Below are 12272 nucleotides of genomic sequence, written 5' to 3'. Positions count from 1 at the left end.
TCTAGAGCGGTGCTTTGAGACTATATGCAAGTGATCGCAAGGGCAGCTCCAGAATTTGTTGTCAGTTTAGTTTACAATGCAAAAGCAAAGCTTAGTTGGCCAGGATGTACATTTTGAATTTAAGTTTTCTCTCTTTCCTACCATCCCTTTGTGTACAGCATTAACAACATTCACAGGTACGCTTTATTAATTTCATGTATTGATATGGCCTGTGGCTGGTGTATACGTTCCACAGGAACACACAGTGCTGATGTATTCAAAATGTTGAGCATGTTGTTGTTGGACTTTGCACACAGTAGCGGCAGGGTAAGTCATCATGGGACTCCCATTTCAGGCTATCCCCTGCCTATAAAACAAGCCTTAGACTGCAGGGCAGGCAAGGCAAACTTGCTTATACTTTGTGAATTCTTTCAGAGACTCAAGCCAGCAGGAAGTTCTCTGGCAGCATCTCACTGAAATGAACAGAAGGTATATTTCAGTGGGGCTTGTACAGAAGAACTTCCCAATGGATTGTATGCTCTGGTTAGCTGACAGGAAGCCAACTAATCTTCCAGTGTGTGGGCTCAGAATATACATAATTCTTCCCACCAATCTCCGTCCTGTTGCCCTCAAAGTCTTGCACTTCGAGGCCTTTCCACCAACTTGGGAAAACAACCGTTTTGAGAGGTAGGCAGGAAAGAGAAATAAATGAACCCATGCTGTTACACTCCAGTTTGAAACTTGTCTTATTTACAAGAAATATAACATTTATTAGAAGCTAGTGTCTTGCCATGTTTTTGCTTCAGTAACAAGTGGCTTCCACGGTTGACTGTCTAGACCAGTTTGCAGGAGATGAGGGTTGCAGAGGAAATGGGTGAGAGCTCATATCCACCAGCGGGTGACTTTTTAAATGGATATCTGACTTACCTTCCCACCTTCATAAAATAATGGTGATTGAGAGGACCGTGGGCAAGTTACAAAACTAGTAGCACCAAACGGTTTGCAGCTGAAGGTAAAACTGAGTGTGAGCTAGTAAACTTAAAAAACAAGTAGGCATGAGGTGGTCCCATTTTGGGAGATGCTAGTGGATAAGAAATTAGAATTATGGTTCTCAGGTAACAGAATAGGGAAATCTGTTTTCAGACTGCTTTACTGTTCTAGGCAAACACGTAGCTCAGAAAATACTTGGGAGTCAAGTTCTCATCCCGTCCATTCAAGGCTTCCTGAAATGAAGAGTTCTGTGGTCGTCCCACTTGCTGAGATTTCCAACAGAGAGATTACGAATTCCATCCTCTCTTCCCTGTCCCCTGCACTGGCAAGTTAAGACTCAATCCATAGGAACCTGGTCTCCATGATCTCCATCTGCCACTATTGCTGCACAAGAAGGAACCCAAATTTGTGTCATCCTGGTTCAAAATGGGTTACTGTGCTACCCTTTGAGGGGTTCTTGGAAAATTGTGGTTGTAACGCCATTCGGTCCACTTTGACAGTCCGGGTCAATCATTTTCTTAACTGCCCTTCGGGAGGTCCCACATTTACTGTTGATCACTGCATTGAAATTGCAGCCTCTGCCACAAGTTTTGGTGACGTACTCTGTAGGTGGGGGTGCAAGCACAGTGAGAGAACAGAAGCAGAGGCTTAGTTCAGTGTTATTCCTGGTGACATACACTGGAAACATCAGTTCAGCTTGTATGTTTCCGAACGAGTCCAAATTCTTTTCCAAGAAGAATGAATGCAAGTGAAGCACACAGAACTCAATATGCTTTCATGATCAAAATTTTCAAAGAATTGGGAATTTCCTGCAAAAGCCAACAGTAAGGGAGGCTATACAGAGGGTTTTGTTTGTTTCAGTGCAGCCAGTTTATTTGTAAAGCTTTTTTTCTGTGACCTTTTAAAAAAAAATCATGTATATTTAAAGAAAAACTTGAGAGAGGTCATAGAAAGGAAGCATTGCACCAAATATTACGACACAAGCTTACGACCTTTTTGTCACCCTATAAAAGCTTATAAACTCCTGATGATGATTCAATAATAATATAAGCCAAGTTCAGAAATGTCCCAATGGTTACCGTGGCTGCACATTATCTTGGACTGAAACATGACAAAAATATCTTTTCTCAACAAACCTATTTTCTTGTCTTCCCCCATCCTAATAATAATTGCAGCTTCACAAACCCCTTGATCATACAGCGTAAGCTGAAAGTGCTCAAAGTGTGCAGACTCCAGCTCTGTAGGAAACATTATTTTAAAATATAAACTACAAGTTGTATTCCATGTGAGTCATAAAGTAAGCCCGCTGAAATTAATGGACACAACTTAGTTTGAGTCAGGCGTTTTCTGCTGCGGCTCCCCGTTTGTGGAATGCTCTCTCCAGGGAGGTTCGTTCATTATACATCTTTAGGTGCCAGGTGAAAAAGTACCGTATTTTTCGCCCCATAGGATGCACCTAGTTTTTTTTTGGGGGGGGGGAAATAAAGAAAAAAAAATTATTTCCCCCCAGGCACGGGGCTGGCGCGGGGGAAGCCCGAGCTTCCCCCGACCCCAGCCCCCAGAACAGCCTGCTATCCACAAGCCTAGGGAGCCGCGCCGGTCTCCCCAGGCTTGCGGACAGCTGTGCGAAGCCCGGGCGCGCTCTTCAGCGCACCCGAGGCTTCGGAATGCAGGCAGCTCTGCGCAACCCTCCGGAGCCCGGCGCGGCTTGGCGCCGGGCTCCAGAGAGTTGCGCAAAGCTTCCTGAAGCCTGGAGAGCGAGAGCCTCTCGCTCTCCAGGCTTCAGCGAAAGCCTGTATTCGCCCCATAGGACGCACCCACATTTCCCCTTCATTTTTGGAGGGGGAAAAGTGCGTCCTATAGGGCGAAAAATACGGTATCTCTTCAACCAAGCCTTGGTCTATGGCCTTCTAAATGTGTTTATGGAGGGGTCGGGGGGTTCTTGTTTTATTTTTGTTTTAACAATTTTGTGCTTTGATTCCTGCATTTTTATCTTGTGGACCTCCCCAAGATCTTCAGATGAAGGTGGCATATAAATTTAATTAAAAAATTATTTTAAAAGTTGTATACAGGCAAAAGGTTTTTTAAAAGCATACTGACTGTGCTTAGTGGATACACAGTGGTTTTAGATAATCATTGAGGTTGAAAATGAGGAAGAAGGTTATAACAGAATTTCTAATCTGAGAGTAAAGCAAATTAGGTTTAACAGCTAGGATAAAAAGGCACTGCCCCAGTCTTTACCGAAGAGGACATACTGTAAACCTGCTCACACTTTGCTTTTCCCTATCAGCACTATTTAAGATCTCACCACATCCCCTACCTTTGATAGCATTTACAACAGCAACCGGCAATGGGGTGGGCTTCTCCATGGTCATGTTGTTGTGGGCGATGCGCTGTCCAGTGGCCGAAGACCGGGCAAGAGTTTCACGAGAGAAGAAGTAATCCAACAGGCGTCTGGTCATCAGCTTAGGCTTGTCGGTGGAGACTTGGGATAGGTCTTCCAGCTGGTGGTGGGAAACATAGACTTGCGAGTTGGGGACCAGTTCCAGCTTTGTCCTCCCCTTCTCCTGTCCAATGGGAGAAGGTTATGTTACTCTATAAAGCTGCGCTATTATGTTGAAGCCCCGCCCCCTTTCTCCCACTCTTGCATCTAAGGAGGCTAGACTGTGATGCAGCAGATCTATTCAGAACCAAGCTGAGGAGTATTTAACCGGCTCAAACATTTACTGACATGCAACAGCAGCAAAGCTACGCTCTACAAAATGTTAGCTGTATTCAGTCCAGTTCACACAAGCAAAGCCGCACTTGGGTTTACCTTTTTGGTATTCTGTGTGGATTTGATTGTGTTGAAACCTACCTGGCAGGAAATTGTAATGCTTAGTAGTATAATCAGGGCTGAGAATACTAGGCACTCAAATCTGCACCGATCTAACTGAAATTCAATAAGAGCTCATACTCATTTTTAGAAGAGGAACAGGGAGAGGAAAATGCAAAATCTAGCACACCGCCAGTATCTCTCTTGATAACAGAGATGTAGGTTGGTGCGCATGTTCAGGACAACATTCTCTGTTTTAAGGACAAATCCTGGCTCAACTCCTGCATTCATTTAAGAAAGACATGGGTCACACTTTGAGAGACTGAAGTGAAGCATGTGCACATATCTTGATATATTTCTCTCTTTGGAGAGCAAACATGCTTGACACTACAGGTCTATTTTCAAAAGTGGCAGGGCAGTTAGGGGACAAAGAGGGAAATTTCAGATTATATGGTGTCTACCTTGGCGATTGAGATATTTGAATGTTAGCTGGTGTACACTACTGTCACAACAATTTTATATTCTGTATTTAAAAGCTCAGTTTGTACACCTGTTTCCCAAAGGTCCAGGAGGAAAGCTCAAAACATAGGTGCTTCATTGTTTGATTCTGTTTACCAGAGTCATGAGGAGGTGAAAGGAGATGCAACTCAGTGGCAGCATCAGCCATGGCCTGTGCATGTCTCTCCTGATGTGGAAAGGCAAGCAACTGCCACTACTTGACTCAGACTAGTAAAGTCCAAGTGTCTGAATGGAATCCTTGACTCCTACCCTCTTGAAAACAGGTGGTGAATACGGTTTTGAACTTGACATCCAGAATGACACCCTGAACACATGCACCCATTTTCTTTCCGATACCTTCAGAGCTGATGCAACATTGCATTGCTTTGTATGTGTTTCCTGCTTGCTTTTTGAAAATGGGCAGGAGCATCAAGCTAGATTCTACATTTCAGGGATGGTGTCCAGGGCCTAGTTAAATGGTGGAATTCAGTGCCACAAGATGTAGTGACAGTCACTGATTCAGAGGGCTTTACAAGGAGATTAAACAAATTTGTGGATGATAGGGTGGGCTACCAAGAATCATGATGTCCCCAGGACCAGAGGGAGAATGTCGCTGAGTATCTCTTGCTGTGCAGCAACAGTGGGAGAGTGCTACTGCCCTCACATCCTCATGGTGTGCTTCTCAGTGGCGTCTGTTTCACCATTGTGGGAAATGGGATACTGGACTATATATGCTTTAGGTCTGAATCTGCCGGGCTCTTCTGCTTTCCTTATGAATAAGCACAGTGACTCTCATTCCACTTAACCTTCAAGGCTGGTACAACATTGCATTGTATTTTGCACTTCCCTCCTTCGGTTTGAAAATGGGTTGAAGCTGCTATTAAAACATGGAATATAAAAATGTGACCTGCATGGCTGTTTTATTCTGTTATCTTAATGTCCCAATGAGTTGTTCCCAGACAGGCACTGAGAATGTGGCATACCGATCAGCCAAGTTAAACAAAAGGCCTCATTTAATGGCCAGACACAGGAAGCTAATTCATAAGGCATCAGGTCCCTGGCTCTCTGGGGGCCTTAACTGGAAATGCAAGTAACTGGTTGCACTCTGCCACAAAGCAACAGCTCAGTGGCACAGTTCTGCCTGAGTTGTGATGCACGTGTGTGAACCGTTTTCCTCCTGAATCAAACAGAGACAGGTCTTGCTTCATGCCACCCAATGTTCCCTCTGAATGAACGCCTTACAATATGTTTAACATCATTGCAGTGTCCGGTCAGAGAGAGACTTCTTCCCCCATCACCTGCCTCCACTGGCAATGCCCATACAGGTGACTCATCAGACAGTGTCTCTTGTACATGGTTGTCCCATGTGCTGGTGGCATCACTGAGCCCAATAGGACTTCCTGAACCATCTCCTGCATTTATCCAGGGTGACAAGCCACCTGGTTCTGTGTTCAGTGTCGTCCAACCTGGTGAGATATGTGGCACAGTGGCTGGCGTGTGCCTCTGATCTTCCATAGAATGTGGTGGCTGCAGACCACTGACCTGAAAGAGATACAGATACCTGGGAGTAAAGAAGAAGAGAAAGAGTGTGGTATATAGACTTACATAGGAAGCTGCCTCATAACAAATCGGATCATTTGTCTACCAAGCCTGACATTATCTTTTTTAAAAAATAATGTTTTATTGATTTTATGTACAATCTTTACAACAGAGAACTTTACAACCAAAATAAACCTTTACAACCAAAATAAACCAAGATAGAAGCAGTAACATGACTCTCATATTTTCATTTGTACTAAATTCTTCTCAGATTTCCTTATTTTACTATTCTTTAACTTAAATCTTCTTCTTTTAACTCCTTGTTCTTAACCTAAATCGCATATTTGTCCTCTGTAATTTTCCAATTATTGCCTTATACCTCCCACCCTCTTTAACCATTACTTCCCTTCATCCATGTGTGATCTTCTCTTCATACTGTTATTTCTTGTTGTGTTGACAGCTATTAAATTTGTTTTTCCATTTGTATTGTAATATTCTCTTGTATCCTTGTGCACTTCCAAGCCTGACATTATCTACTCTAACCAGCAAGGGCTCTCCAGGGTCCTTCACACTACTTGCTACCCGATTCTTTTAAAATAAAAACTAGAGAAGTTGGAAATTGAACCTGTATTCACACAATCAATGTCAGCTGTTGACCTGGAAAGAAAACTTTCTATTCTTGGGTACTTTCTATTCTTGGGCATAGAGGCAGTAATTTTGTCAACTACCTACAGGCTGGTCCTGAACTATAAGCCTGAGACTCTTGGCTTTATACCAGAGAATTGTCATAAAGATGACAATTGTAGTGGAATACTAAACCATAACAGCTCTCATTCACAATTCCACTTTACTCTTCAAAGAAAAAAACAACCAAGTGATTATTTTTTATCCCCTTTACATGGCACCTTTACCTGTGAAGGTGTGACATTCTCCAGCACTGCCACCAGGCTTTTGAGGAACTGAATATTGTTTTCATTGACATCTGGGGAAAGAAAAGCACATACAGACAACAAGAACTGTACATCAGACAGGATTTCTGGAAAATCTCTCAGAAAAGGAGTGTGTGTAGTTATCTTCCCATGATGTGCTACCTGGATTTGACAGCAGACACCTGTGGCTGCTGTTTTTAAAAGCATGGTAAACGGACAACTTATGTGGGAGTTACATTCCAGGGATCGTGTCTAAAGCCAAAATTGTGTATAGTCAAAACACATTGGGTTCAATGATAAGTGAGATTGCCAAAGCCCTTTTTCCTGAACATCCAACCTCTTTCTTCTCCTCCTTCTTTGCCAAGCTTATAAAACAGAATGTGTGCAAATTAAATGTACATAAGTTGCAGGCTTACTGTACTTCCTATCTGGATGGGATCACATGGATGTTTTTTCCCTACCCTTCCCTTTTCTTGGCAGCGCTGTCTGCTTCTCCTTTAGCTTCAACATATATGAAGAGACAACCAGCAGTGCTATAGGGACACCTCAGTGGTAAAGTTCAGCAAAGAAGAAAAGCGCAACATGCCCGATGCTTGCAGTTATTATCTAAGCACAGCTATGGCAGACCTCTCTTGTCTGCATGCACTTAATAGACACAACAAGCAAGTGATTGGAAGCGGAATTTTCAACCGTGTGGATTACATTGTAAATAATCAGGAAGTCATGGAAAACAATAGACGACTTCATTTTGCCCAGTGGGGAAGACAACAGAGGTACGGTACATGTATGTTTCCCACTGCAAGGCACATGGCAACTCAGAGCAGGAGGTGGCTATATGAAGTGACAAAAAGGCCCAGGGGGAAGGGTTAAATTCCCCAGCGCTGCGGGCTTGACACCACCTCCTGGGTTGCAGTTTACACTTTATATAACTTGTGGAGGCCCTGTTCCCATAGCCATATTGGTAAGGTAAAGGTAAAGGGACCCCTGACCATTAGGTCCAGTCGTGGCCGACTCTGGGGTTGCGGAGCTCATCTCGCTTTATTGGCGGAGGGAGCCGGTGTACAGCTTCCGGGTCATGTGGCCAGCATGACTACGCCGCTTCTGGCGAACGAGAGCGGCGCACGAAAACACGGTTTACCTTCCCGCCGGAGGAGCACCTATTTATCTACTTGCACTTTGACATGCTTTCGAACTGCTAGGTTGGCAGGAGCAGGGACCGAGCAACGGGAGCTCACCCTGTCGCGGGGATTCGAACCGCTGACCTTCTGGTCGGCAAGTCCTAGGCTCTGTGGTTTAACCCACAGTGCCACCCGCGTCCCTAGCCATATTGGACACTACCCCTAGTATGCAAGATCATCCTTTCCTCTGTTCCTCTCACACCACATCCCTTGTTGAGACGTCCTCATGGACTGCCTCCTTTTGAAAATTCCAGTACAGACACAAGAGAGCACTGGTGTAGAGCTCTAATCCCCCCATTACAAGCAGCATTTAGGTGTTATTGTTGGTTTTTTTACCAAAGAGAGAGTGTCCCGTTCCCAGCACCACCCTGGCTGGTGCTCCTCCTCCTCCTGCACTGTTCCTGATGGACAGGAAGTCGTTCTGCTCCTCTAAGTTCTGGGTGAGAGCTTTCAGCTCACGGTTCTCCAGCTCCAGCTCCTGGATCCTCTTCTCCTGCCGCACAGCAGCTTCCTCCCGAGACGCCAGGGCTCTCCTCAACTCTGCCACCTGCCGCTCCAGTTCTCTGATCAGTTCAGCATACAGACTCGTCACTCTGCTGTTGTCCGTGACAGGCGTGCATTCATGAGCGTTTTGATGACAGCAACCCATCAGCTGGTGACTCAGTGACGGGGGTTGTGACAAATCCACTCCTGGTCTGGCATGGGCAGATATTGACATGTAAGGGGCTGCATGGGCAGCCTCAGGATTTTCTGGAGTCCTCCTGCACTGTGGCATACTGAAAGGACACTGGCTATGGAGATCCAAATTCTGGAAGACTTGTCCGTAAGACATCCCCTGTAGTTCCAGCACTGGAGGGACTGGAGGGGCAAGGCTTGGACTCATGTGTCTTCTATCAGCAAGCTTGGCTTTTTTCCGGTTTTTGGCTTCTTTGAATGAGCATGTTAGGGGAGAGCAGGCTTTTCCAGCGCTCCTTAGTAGTTGGGTGCTGGAAGCAGACAAAAAGAAGGAGGAAGTTTCAAGAGAAAAGGATCTTGCAAAGCCTAAAAGCAACCACCACAGAATGACTCTCTCTTATGAATTGGCTGTGCCGCTTTTAGGTTCCCCAGAATCTTCCCTGTCCGTTCTTGCAAAAAAAGAAAAAAAGAACTTTCTTTTCATTAAAAACAGTAACATGAAAGTGACTAGCACTCATTGCAAAGGAAATCTTGACCCAGGGGAAAATAGCGTCCTTTCTAGAACAGGGACTTGAGTCCCTGAGTGTTCCTTAATTGCAGACGGCCCATTTGAGCTCATTAGTAATCTGCATGGTCCCAATTTAGTTCCTAAATATTAAGTGTAAATGCTGGCATTTAAAAAAAACCCCGCAACACTTGCTAGTGAGGACACTATCCCTCCAAACTGCTCAAAGTCTTGTTATCTCACCTAAATTGTACCCCACCTTCTATGCTGCATGGCTCTCCTACAACCCCCCCCCCATCCTGTCATTTTTGCAATAAGAATTGCTACTGCAATTCAACATTACCACTGGAATGTCGTTTTTCATCCTTCAGATGGCCCTTTACAAGCACATCCCACTAGAAAATACCTGGTGACAGTATTGTGCCTGGACTTTCTCCATACCTGACACATTCTTCAGCCACTCGTCGCTGAGAGGTCAACTTGTGGGGCTGATGAAAAGTGGAACTCTCCAGAGTGTTGCCTTTCATTCCTGCTTCCTCCTGAAGATTATCATCCATACGTTGCTGCACAGCCTAGGATTAGGAGATTGTTGGGTCTGTGACACCTTCAGCTATTAGTCCCCATCTTTGAAGAGGCCAGCACCTGCATCAGAAACTGTCCAAGACCAACCCTTAGTTTGAGCCAGAGTTTGATAGAATTTGTTGTCAGCGAAGAAATGGGAGCATGTAAATAAATCCAGAATGAAGTGTTTCAAAGCTTCTGCAAGGGTGCCCACCCTGGTCACCAAAAGTCTTCTCCCACAAGTCTGAGTTTAAGGCTACATATATACCATCCATTTTAAACATGTTAATTCAACCAAAGGTTCCTGGGAACTGTAGTTTACCCCCTCACAGACCTACAGTTCCCAGCACCCATAACACACCAAAGTTTCCACAATTCTTTTTTTTTAATATATTTTTATTAACAAATTGTAATAATACAAAACAATCCGCTCCTCATCTTGTAGAGGAGACAAGGAGAATGTAAAGTATAATAATAATAATAATAATAATAATAATAATAATAATAATAATAATAATATCTGCCAATATAAAGAACCAGGTTTTATTCTTCATTTATGCAAACAAAGACAAAGATGAAATGCAAAGATGTCTCGCAGTAACTTACAAAATTTTGTGGCTGCTATGAACATTGTGGACTTGAATTTTGATACTTCTCATAATTCTTTGGTGGAAGTCATGTACTTCAAGTGTATGGTGTGGAAGAAAAAGTGTTTGCAGTACAGAACTTCCCTATCCTTCCCCATTATTCATATATTGTTTTCCCATACCTTGCTTCAATCTCTCTCTCTCTCTCTCTCTCTCAGATCCCGTTCTTTTTTGCCTTCGTGTCCCCCCCCCCATTGCCGTTTAAATGTATCCTTCAGCTAGACCTTAAGGCTTTGAGGTCTGGGACACACTCAGCTCTCCACGCCGCCTCCTGCCCTTTTTGATGCCACACTAAGATGCCATCAAGCATCTTAACCAAAATCAATCTGAACAACCTGGCATTAGGATCAATGTCTTCTCAGTCAAGAGGGCATAACTTAGAAGTAAGCGGGATCTCTAAGACATACCATTTTACAAAACTTAAATGCTGTTAATGTTGCAGAGTTTATTTCTTTATTACATTTACGTTCCACCTTTCCTCCAAGGTGGTGCATATGCTTTCCCCCACCCATTTTTATCCTCCTAACAACCCTGTGAGGTAGGTTAGGTTGAGAACCACTGACTGATCCAAATGAACTTCATGGCTGAGTGGGGCTTTGAACTCCGGTTTCCCTGGTTCTTGCTCAACACTCTAATCCCGTGGTTCCCAATCTGGGGCACACTCCCCACAGGGGGGCAATTCGAGAATGAGTTATTAACAGTTAATTGTCTTTTAGGCTTCCTCCACTTGAATAGGAGTTCACTTTTTGAATAATAAGAATTATATGTCATGGGGGGGTATCAGGATTTTAGAGATGCTTAGATGAGGCATGGACAAAAAAAGGTTGGGAACCACTGCTCTAAACACTAGAATTTTTTTTTACTTCATTTTGTATGCAATTATATATAATATATATGTCTAAAATTGTACCCAAGATGGTGCATACACACACACACACACAATTTTTTTTTAGAATTCAATCAATCGCAAGAACTGAAGTATTATTATTATTATTATTATTATTATTATTATTATTATTATTATTATATTTATTTATTTATTTATTTATTTATTTATTTATTATTTATTATTTATTTATTATTTATATGCCGCCCTATACCCGAAGGTATTATTCCGTTTCTTTCAAAATCACAGCTCTGGAACCTGTTTTCAAACGCAAGGTTGACACCTGGAACATATTGAGTAGACCGTGCAAAAAAAAAAAAAAAGAGAGTGCCACTGGGCATGTGCAGACTACACCTCTCATTTCTAGAAGCAGCACTGCGTCGAGGCCCCACGAGCTTCCCTGAGCAGCCCCTTCTCACCCCAACTGCCGGCTCCTGCCTTCCCACCCCAAAGACAGAAGGGACCCTGTACCTTTAACAGCACCTCCATAGGGTCTGTTTACAAGCTTGGCGCAGCGTCCCCCGGACGTCACGCTCGGCTCTCCGCGCCTCCTCCTGCCCTTCTCCTACTGGCCGCGGAGCTCTTTCCTTCTGCCTCCTCATTGGGCCGCCTTCCGCCGCCTTCCCATTGGCTGCCGAGAGGAGGCGCCTTCTCGCCTTCCCTATAGACTTTTCAGCAGATAGACTAGTGACGCGCCGCCCAGCTTCCGGGCCGAGTTGGAAAGTTCATTACCTGTATCGGGGACAGTCTACGGAATATCTAACAATCCGAGATAGCTGCGGGAAACAGCGCTGGAAAAAGGGAATTTCCCGCCAAAAAAGGGAAGGTTGATAGCTATGCTGGGGACCCACAGGTTGAGAAAAGCTCATCTCTTCTGGACTAGACCAAGAGGCAGGTTCTGTCTCTCAGGGAATCCTAGAATTGTACAGTGGTACCTCGGGTTAAGAACTTAATTCGTTCCAGAGGTCTGTTCTTAACCTGAAACTGTTCTTAACCTGAAGCACCACTTTAGCTAATGGGGCCTCCCGCTGCTGCTTCACCGCCGCCACCCAATTTCTGTTCTCATCCTG

The 12272-nt window shown here is 44.2% G+C and overlaps 1 protein-coding gene across 1 annotated transcript; it reads right to left on the bottom strand.

Annotated features, from left to right (window-relative positions):
* Positions 1 to 707: 707 nt before the first annotated feature.
* LOC128400305 (uncharacterized) lies at positions 708 to 11896 on the bottom strand. The gene is made up of 7 exons (XM_053362457.1): positions 11674 to 11896; positions 9550 to 9762; positions 8265 to 8914; positions 6733 to 6803; positions 5471 to 5824; positions 3290 to 3554; positions 708 to 1572 (listed from the first exon to the last, which is right to left on the bottom strand). Exons 2-7 carry the CDS (start codon positions 9663 to 9665, stop codon positions 1409 to 1411), a joined length of 1620 nt encoding a protein of 539 aa, XP_053218432.1. The 5' UTR covers positions 9666 to 9762; positions 11674 to 11896; the 3' UTR covers positions 708 to 1408.
* Between the last annotated feature and the right edge of the window lie 376 nt (positions 11897 to 12272).

Source organism: Podarcis raffonei, chromosome 13 (assembly GCF_027172205.1).
Source record: "Podarcis raffonei isolate rPodRaf1 chromosome 13, rPodRaf1.pri, whole genome shotgun sequence".
Lineage (NCBI taxonomy): Eukaryota > Metazoa > Chordata > Lepidosauria > Squamata > Lacertidae > Podarcis > Podarcis raffonei.
Note: the sequence above shows the minus strand (reverse complement) of the source record. Positions and strands in the feature narration are given on the sequence as shown.

Bases quoted from the DNA above. Each gene is read 5' to 3' on its own strand.
- LOC128400305 (XM_053362457.1), bottom strand. From the start codon at position 9,665: ATGGATGATAATCTTCAGGAGGAAGCAGGAATGAAAGGCAACACTCTG. The intron at 5,825-6,732 runs GTAAAGGTGCCA...TATCTCTTTCAG, and splicing joins AGAATGTCACACCTTCACAG to GTCAGTGGTCTGCAGCCACC. The intron at 3,555-5,470 runs GTTTGATTCAGG...AGAGTAACATAA, and splicing joins ATGAAGCAAGACCTGTCTCT to CCTTCTCCCATTGGACAGGA.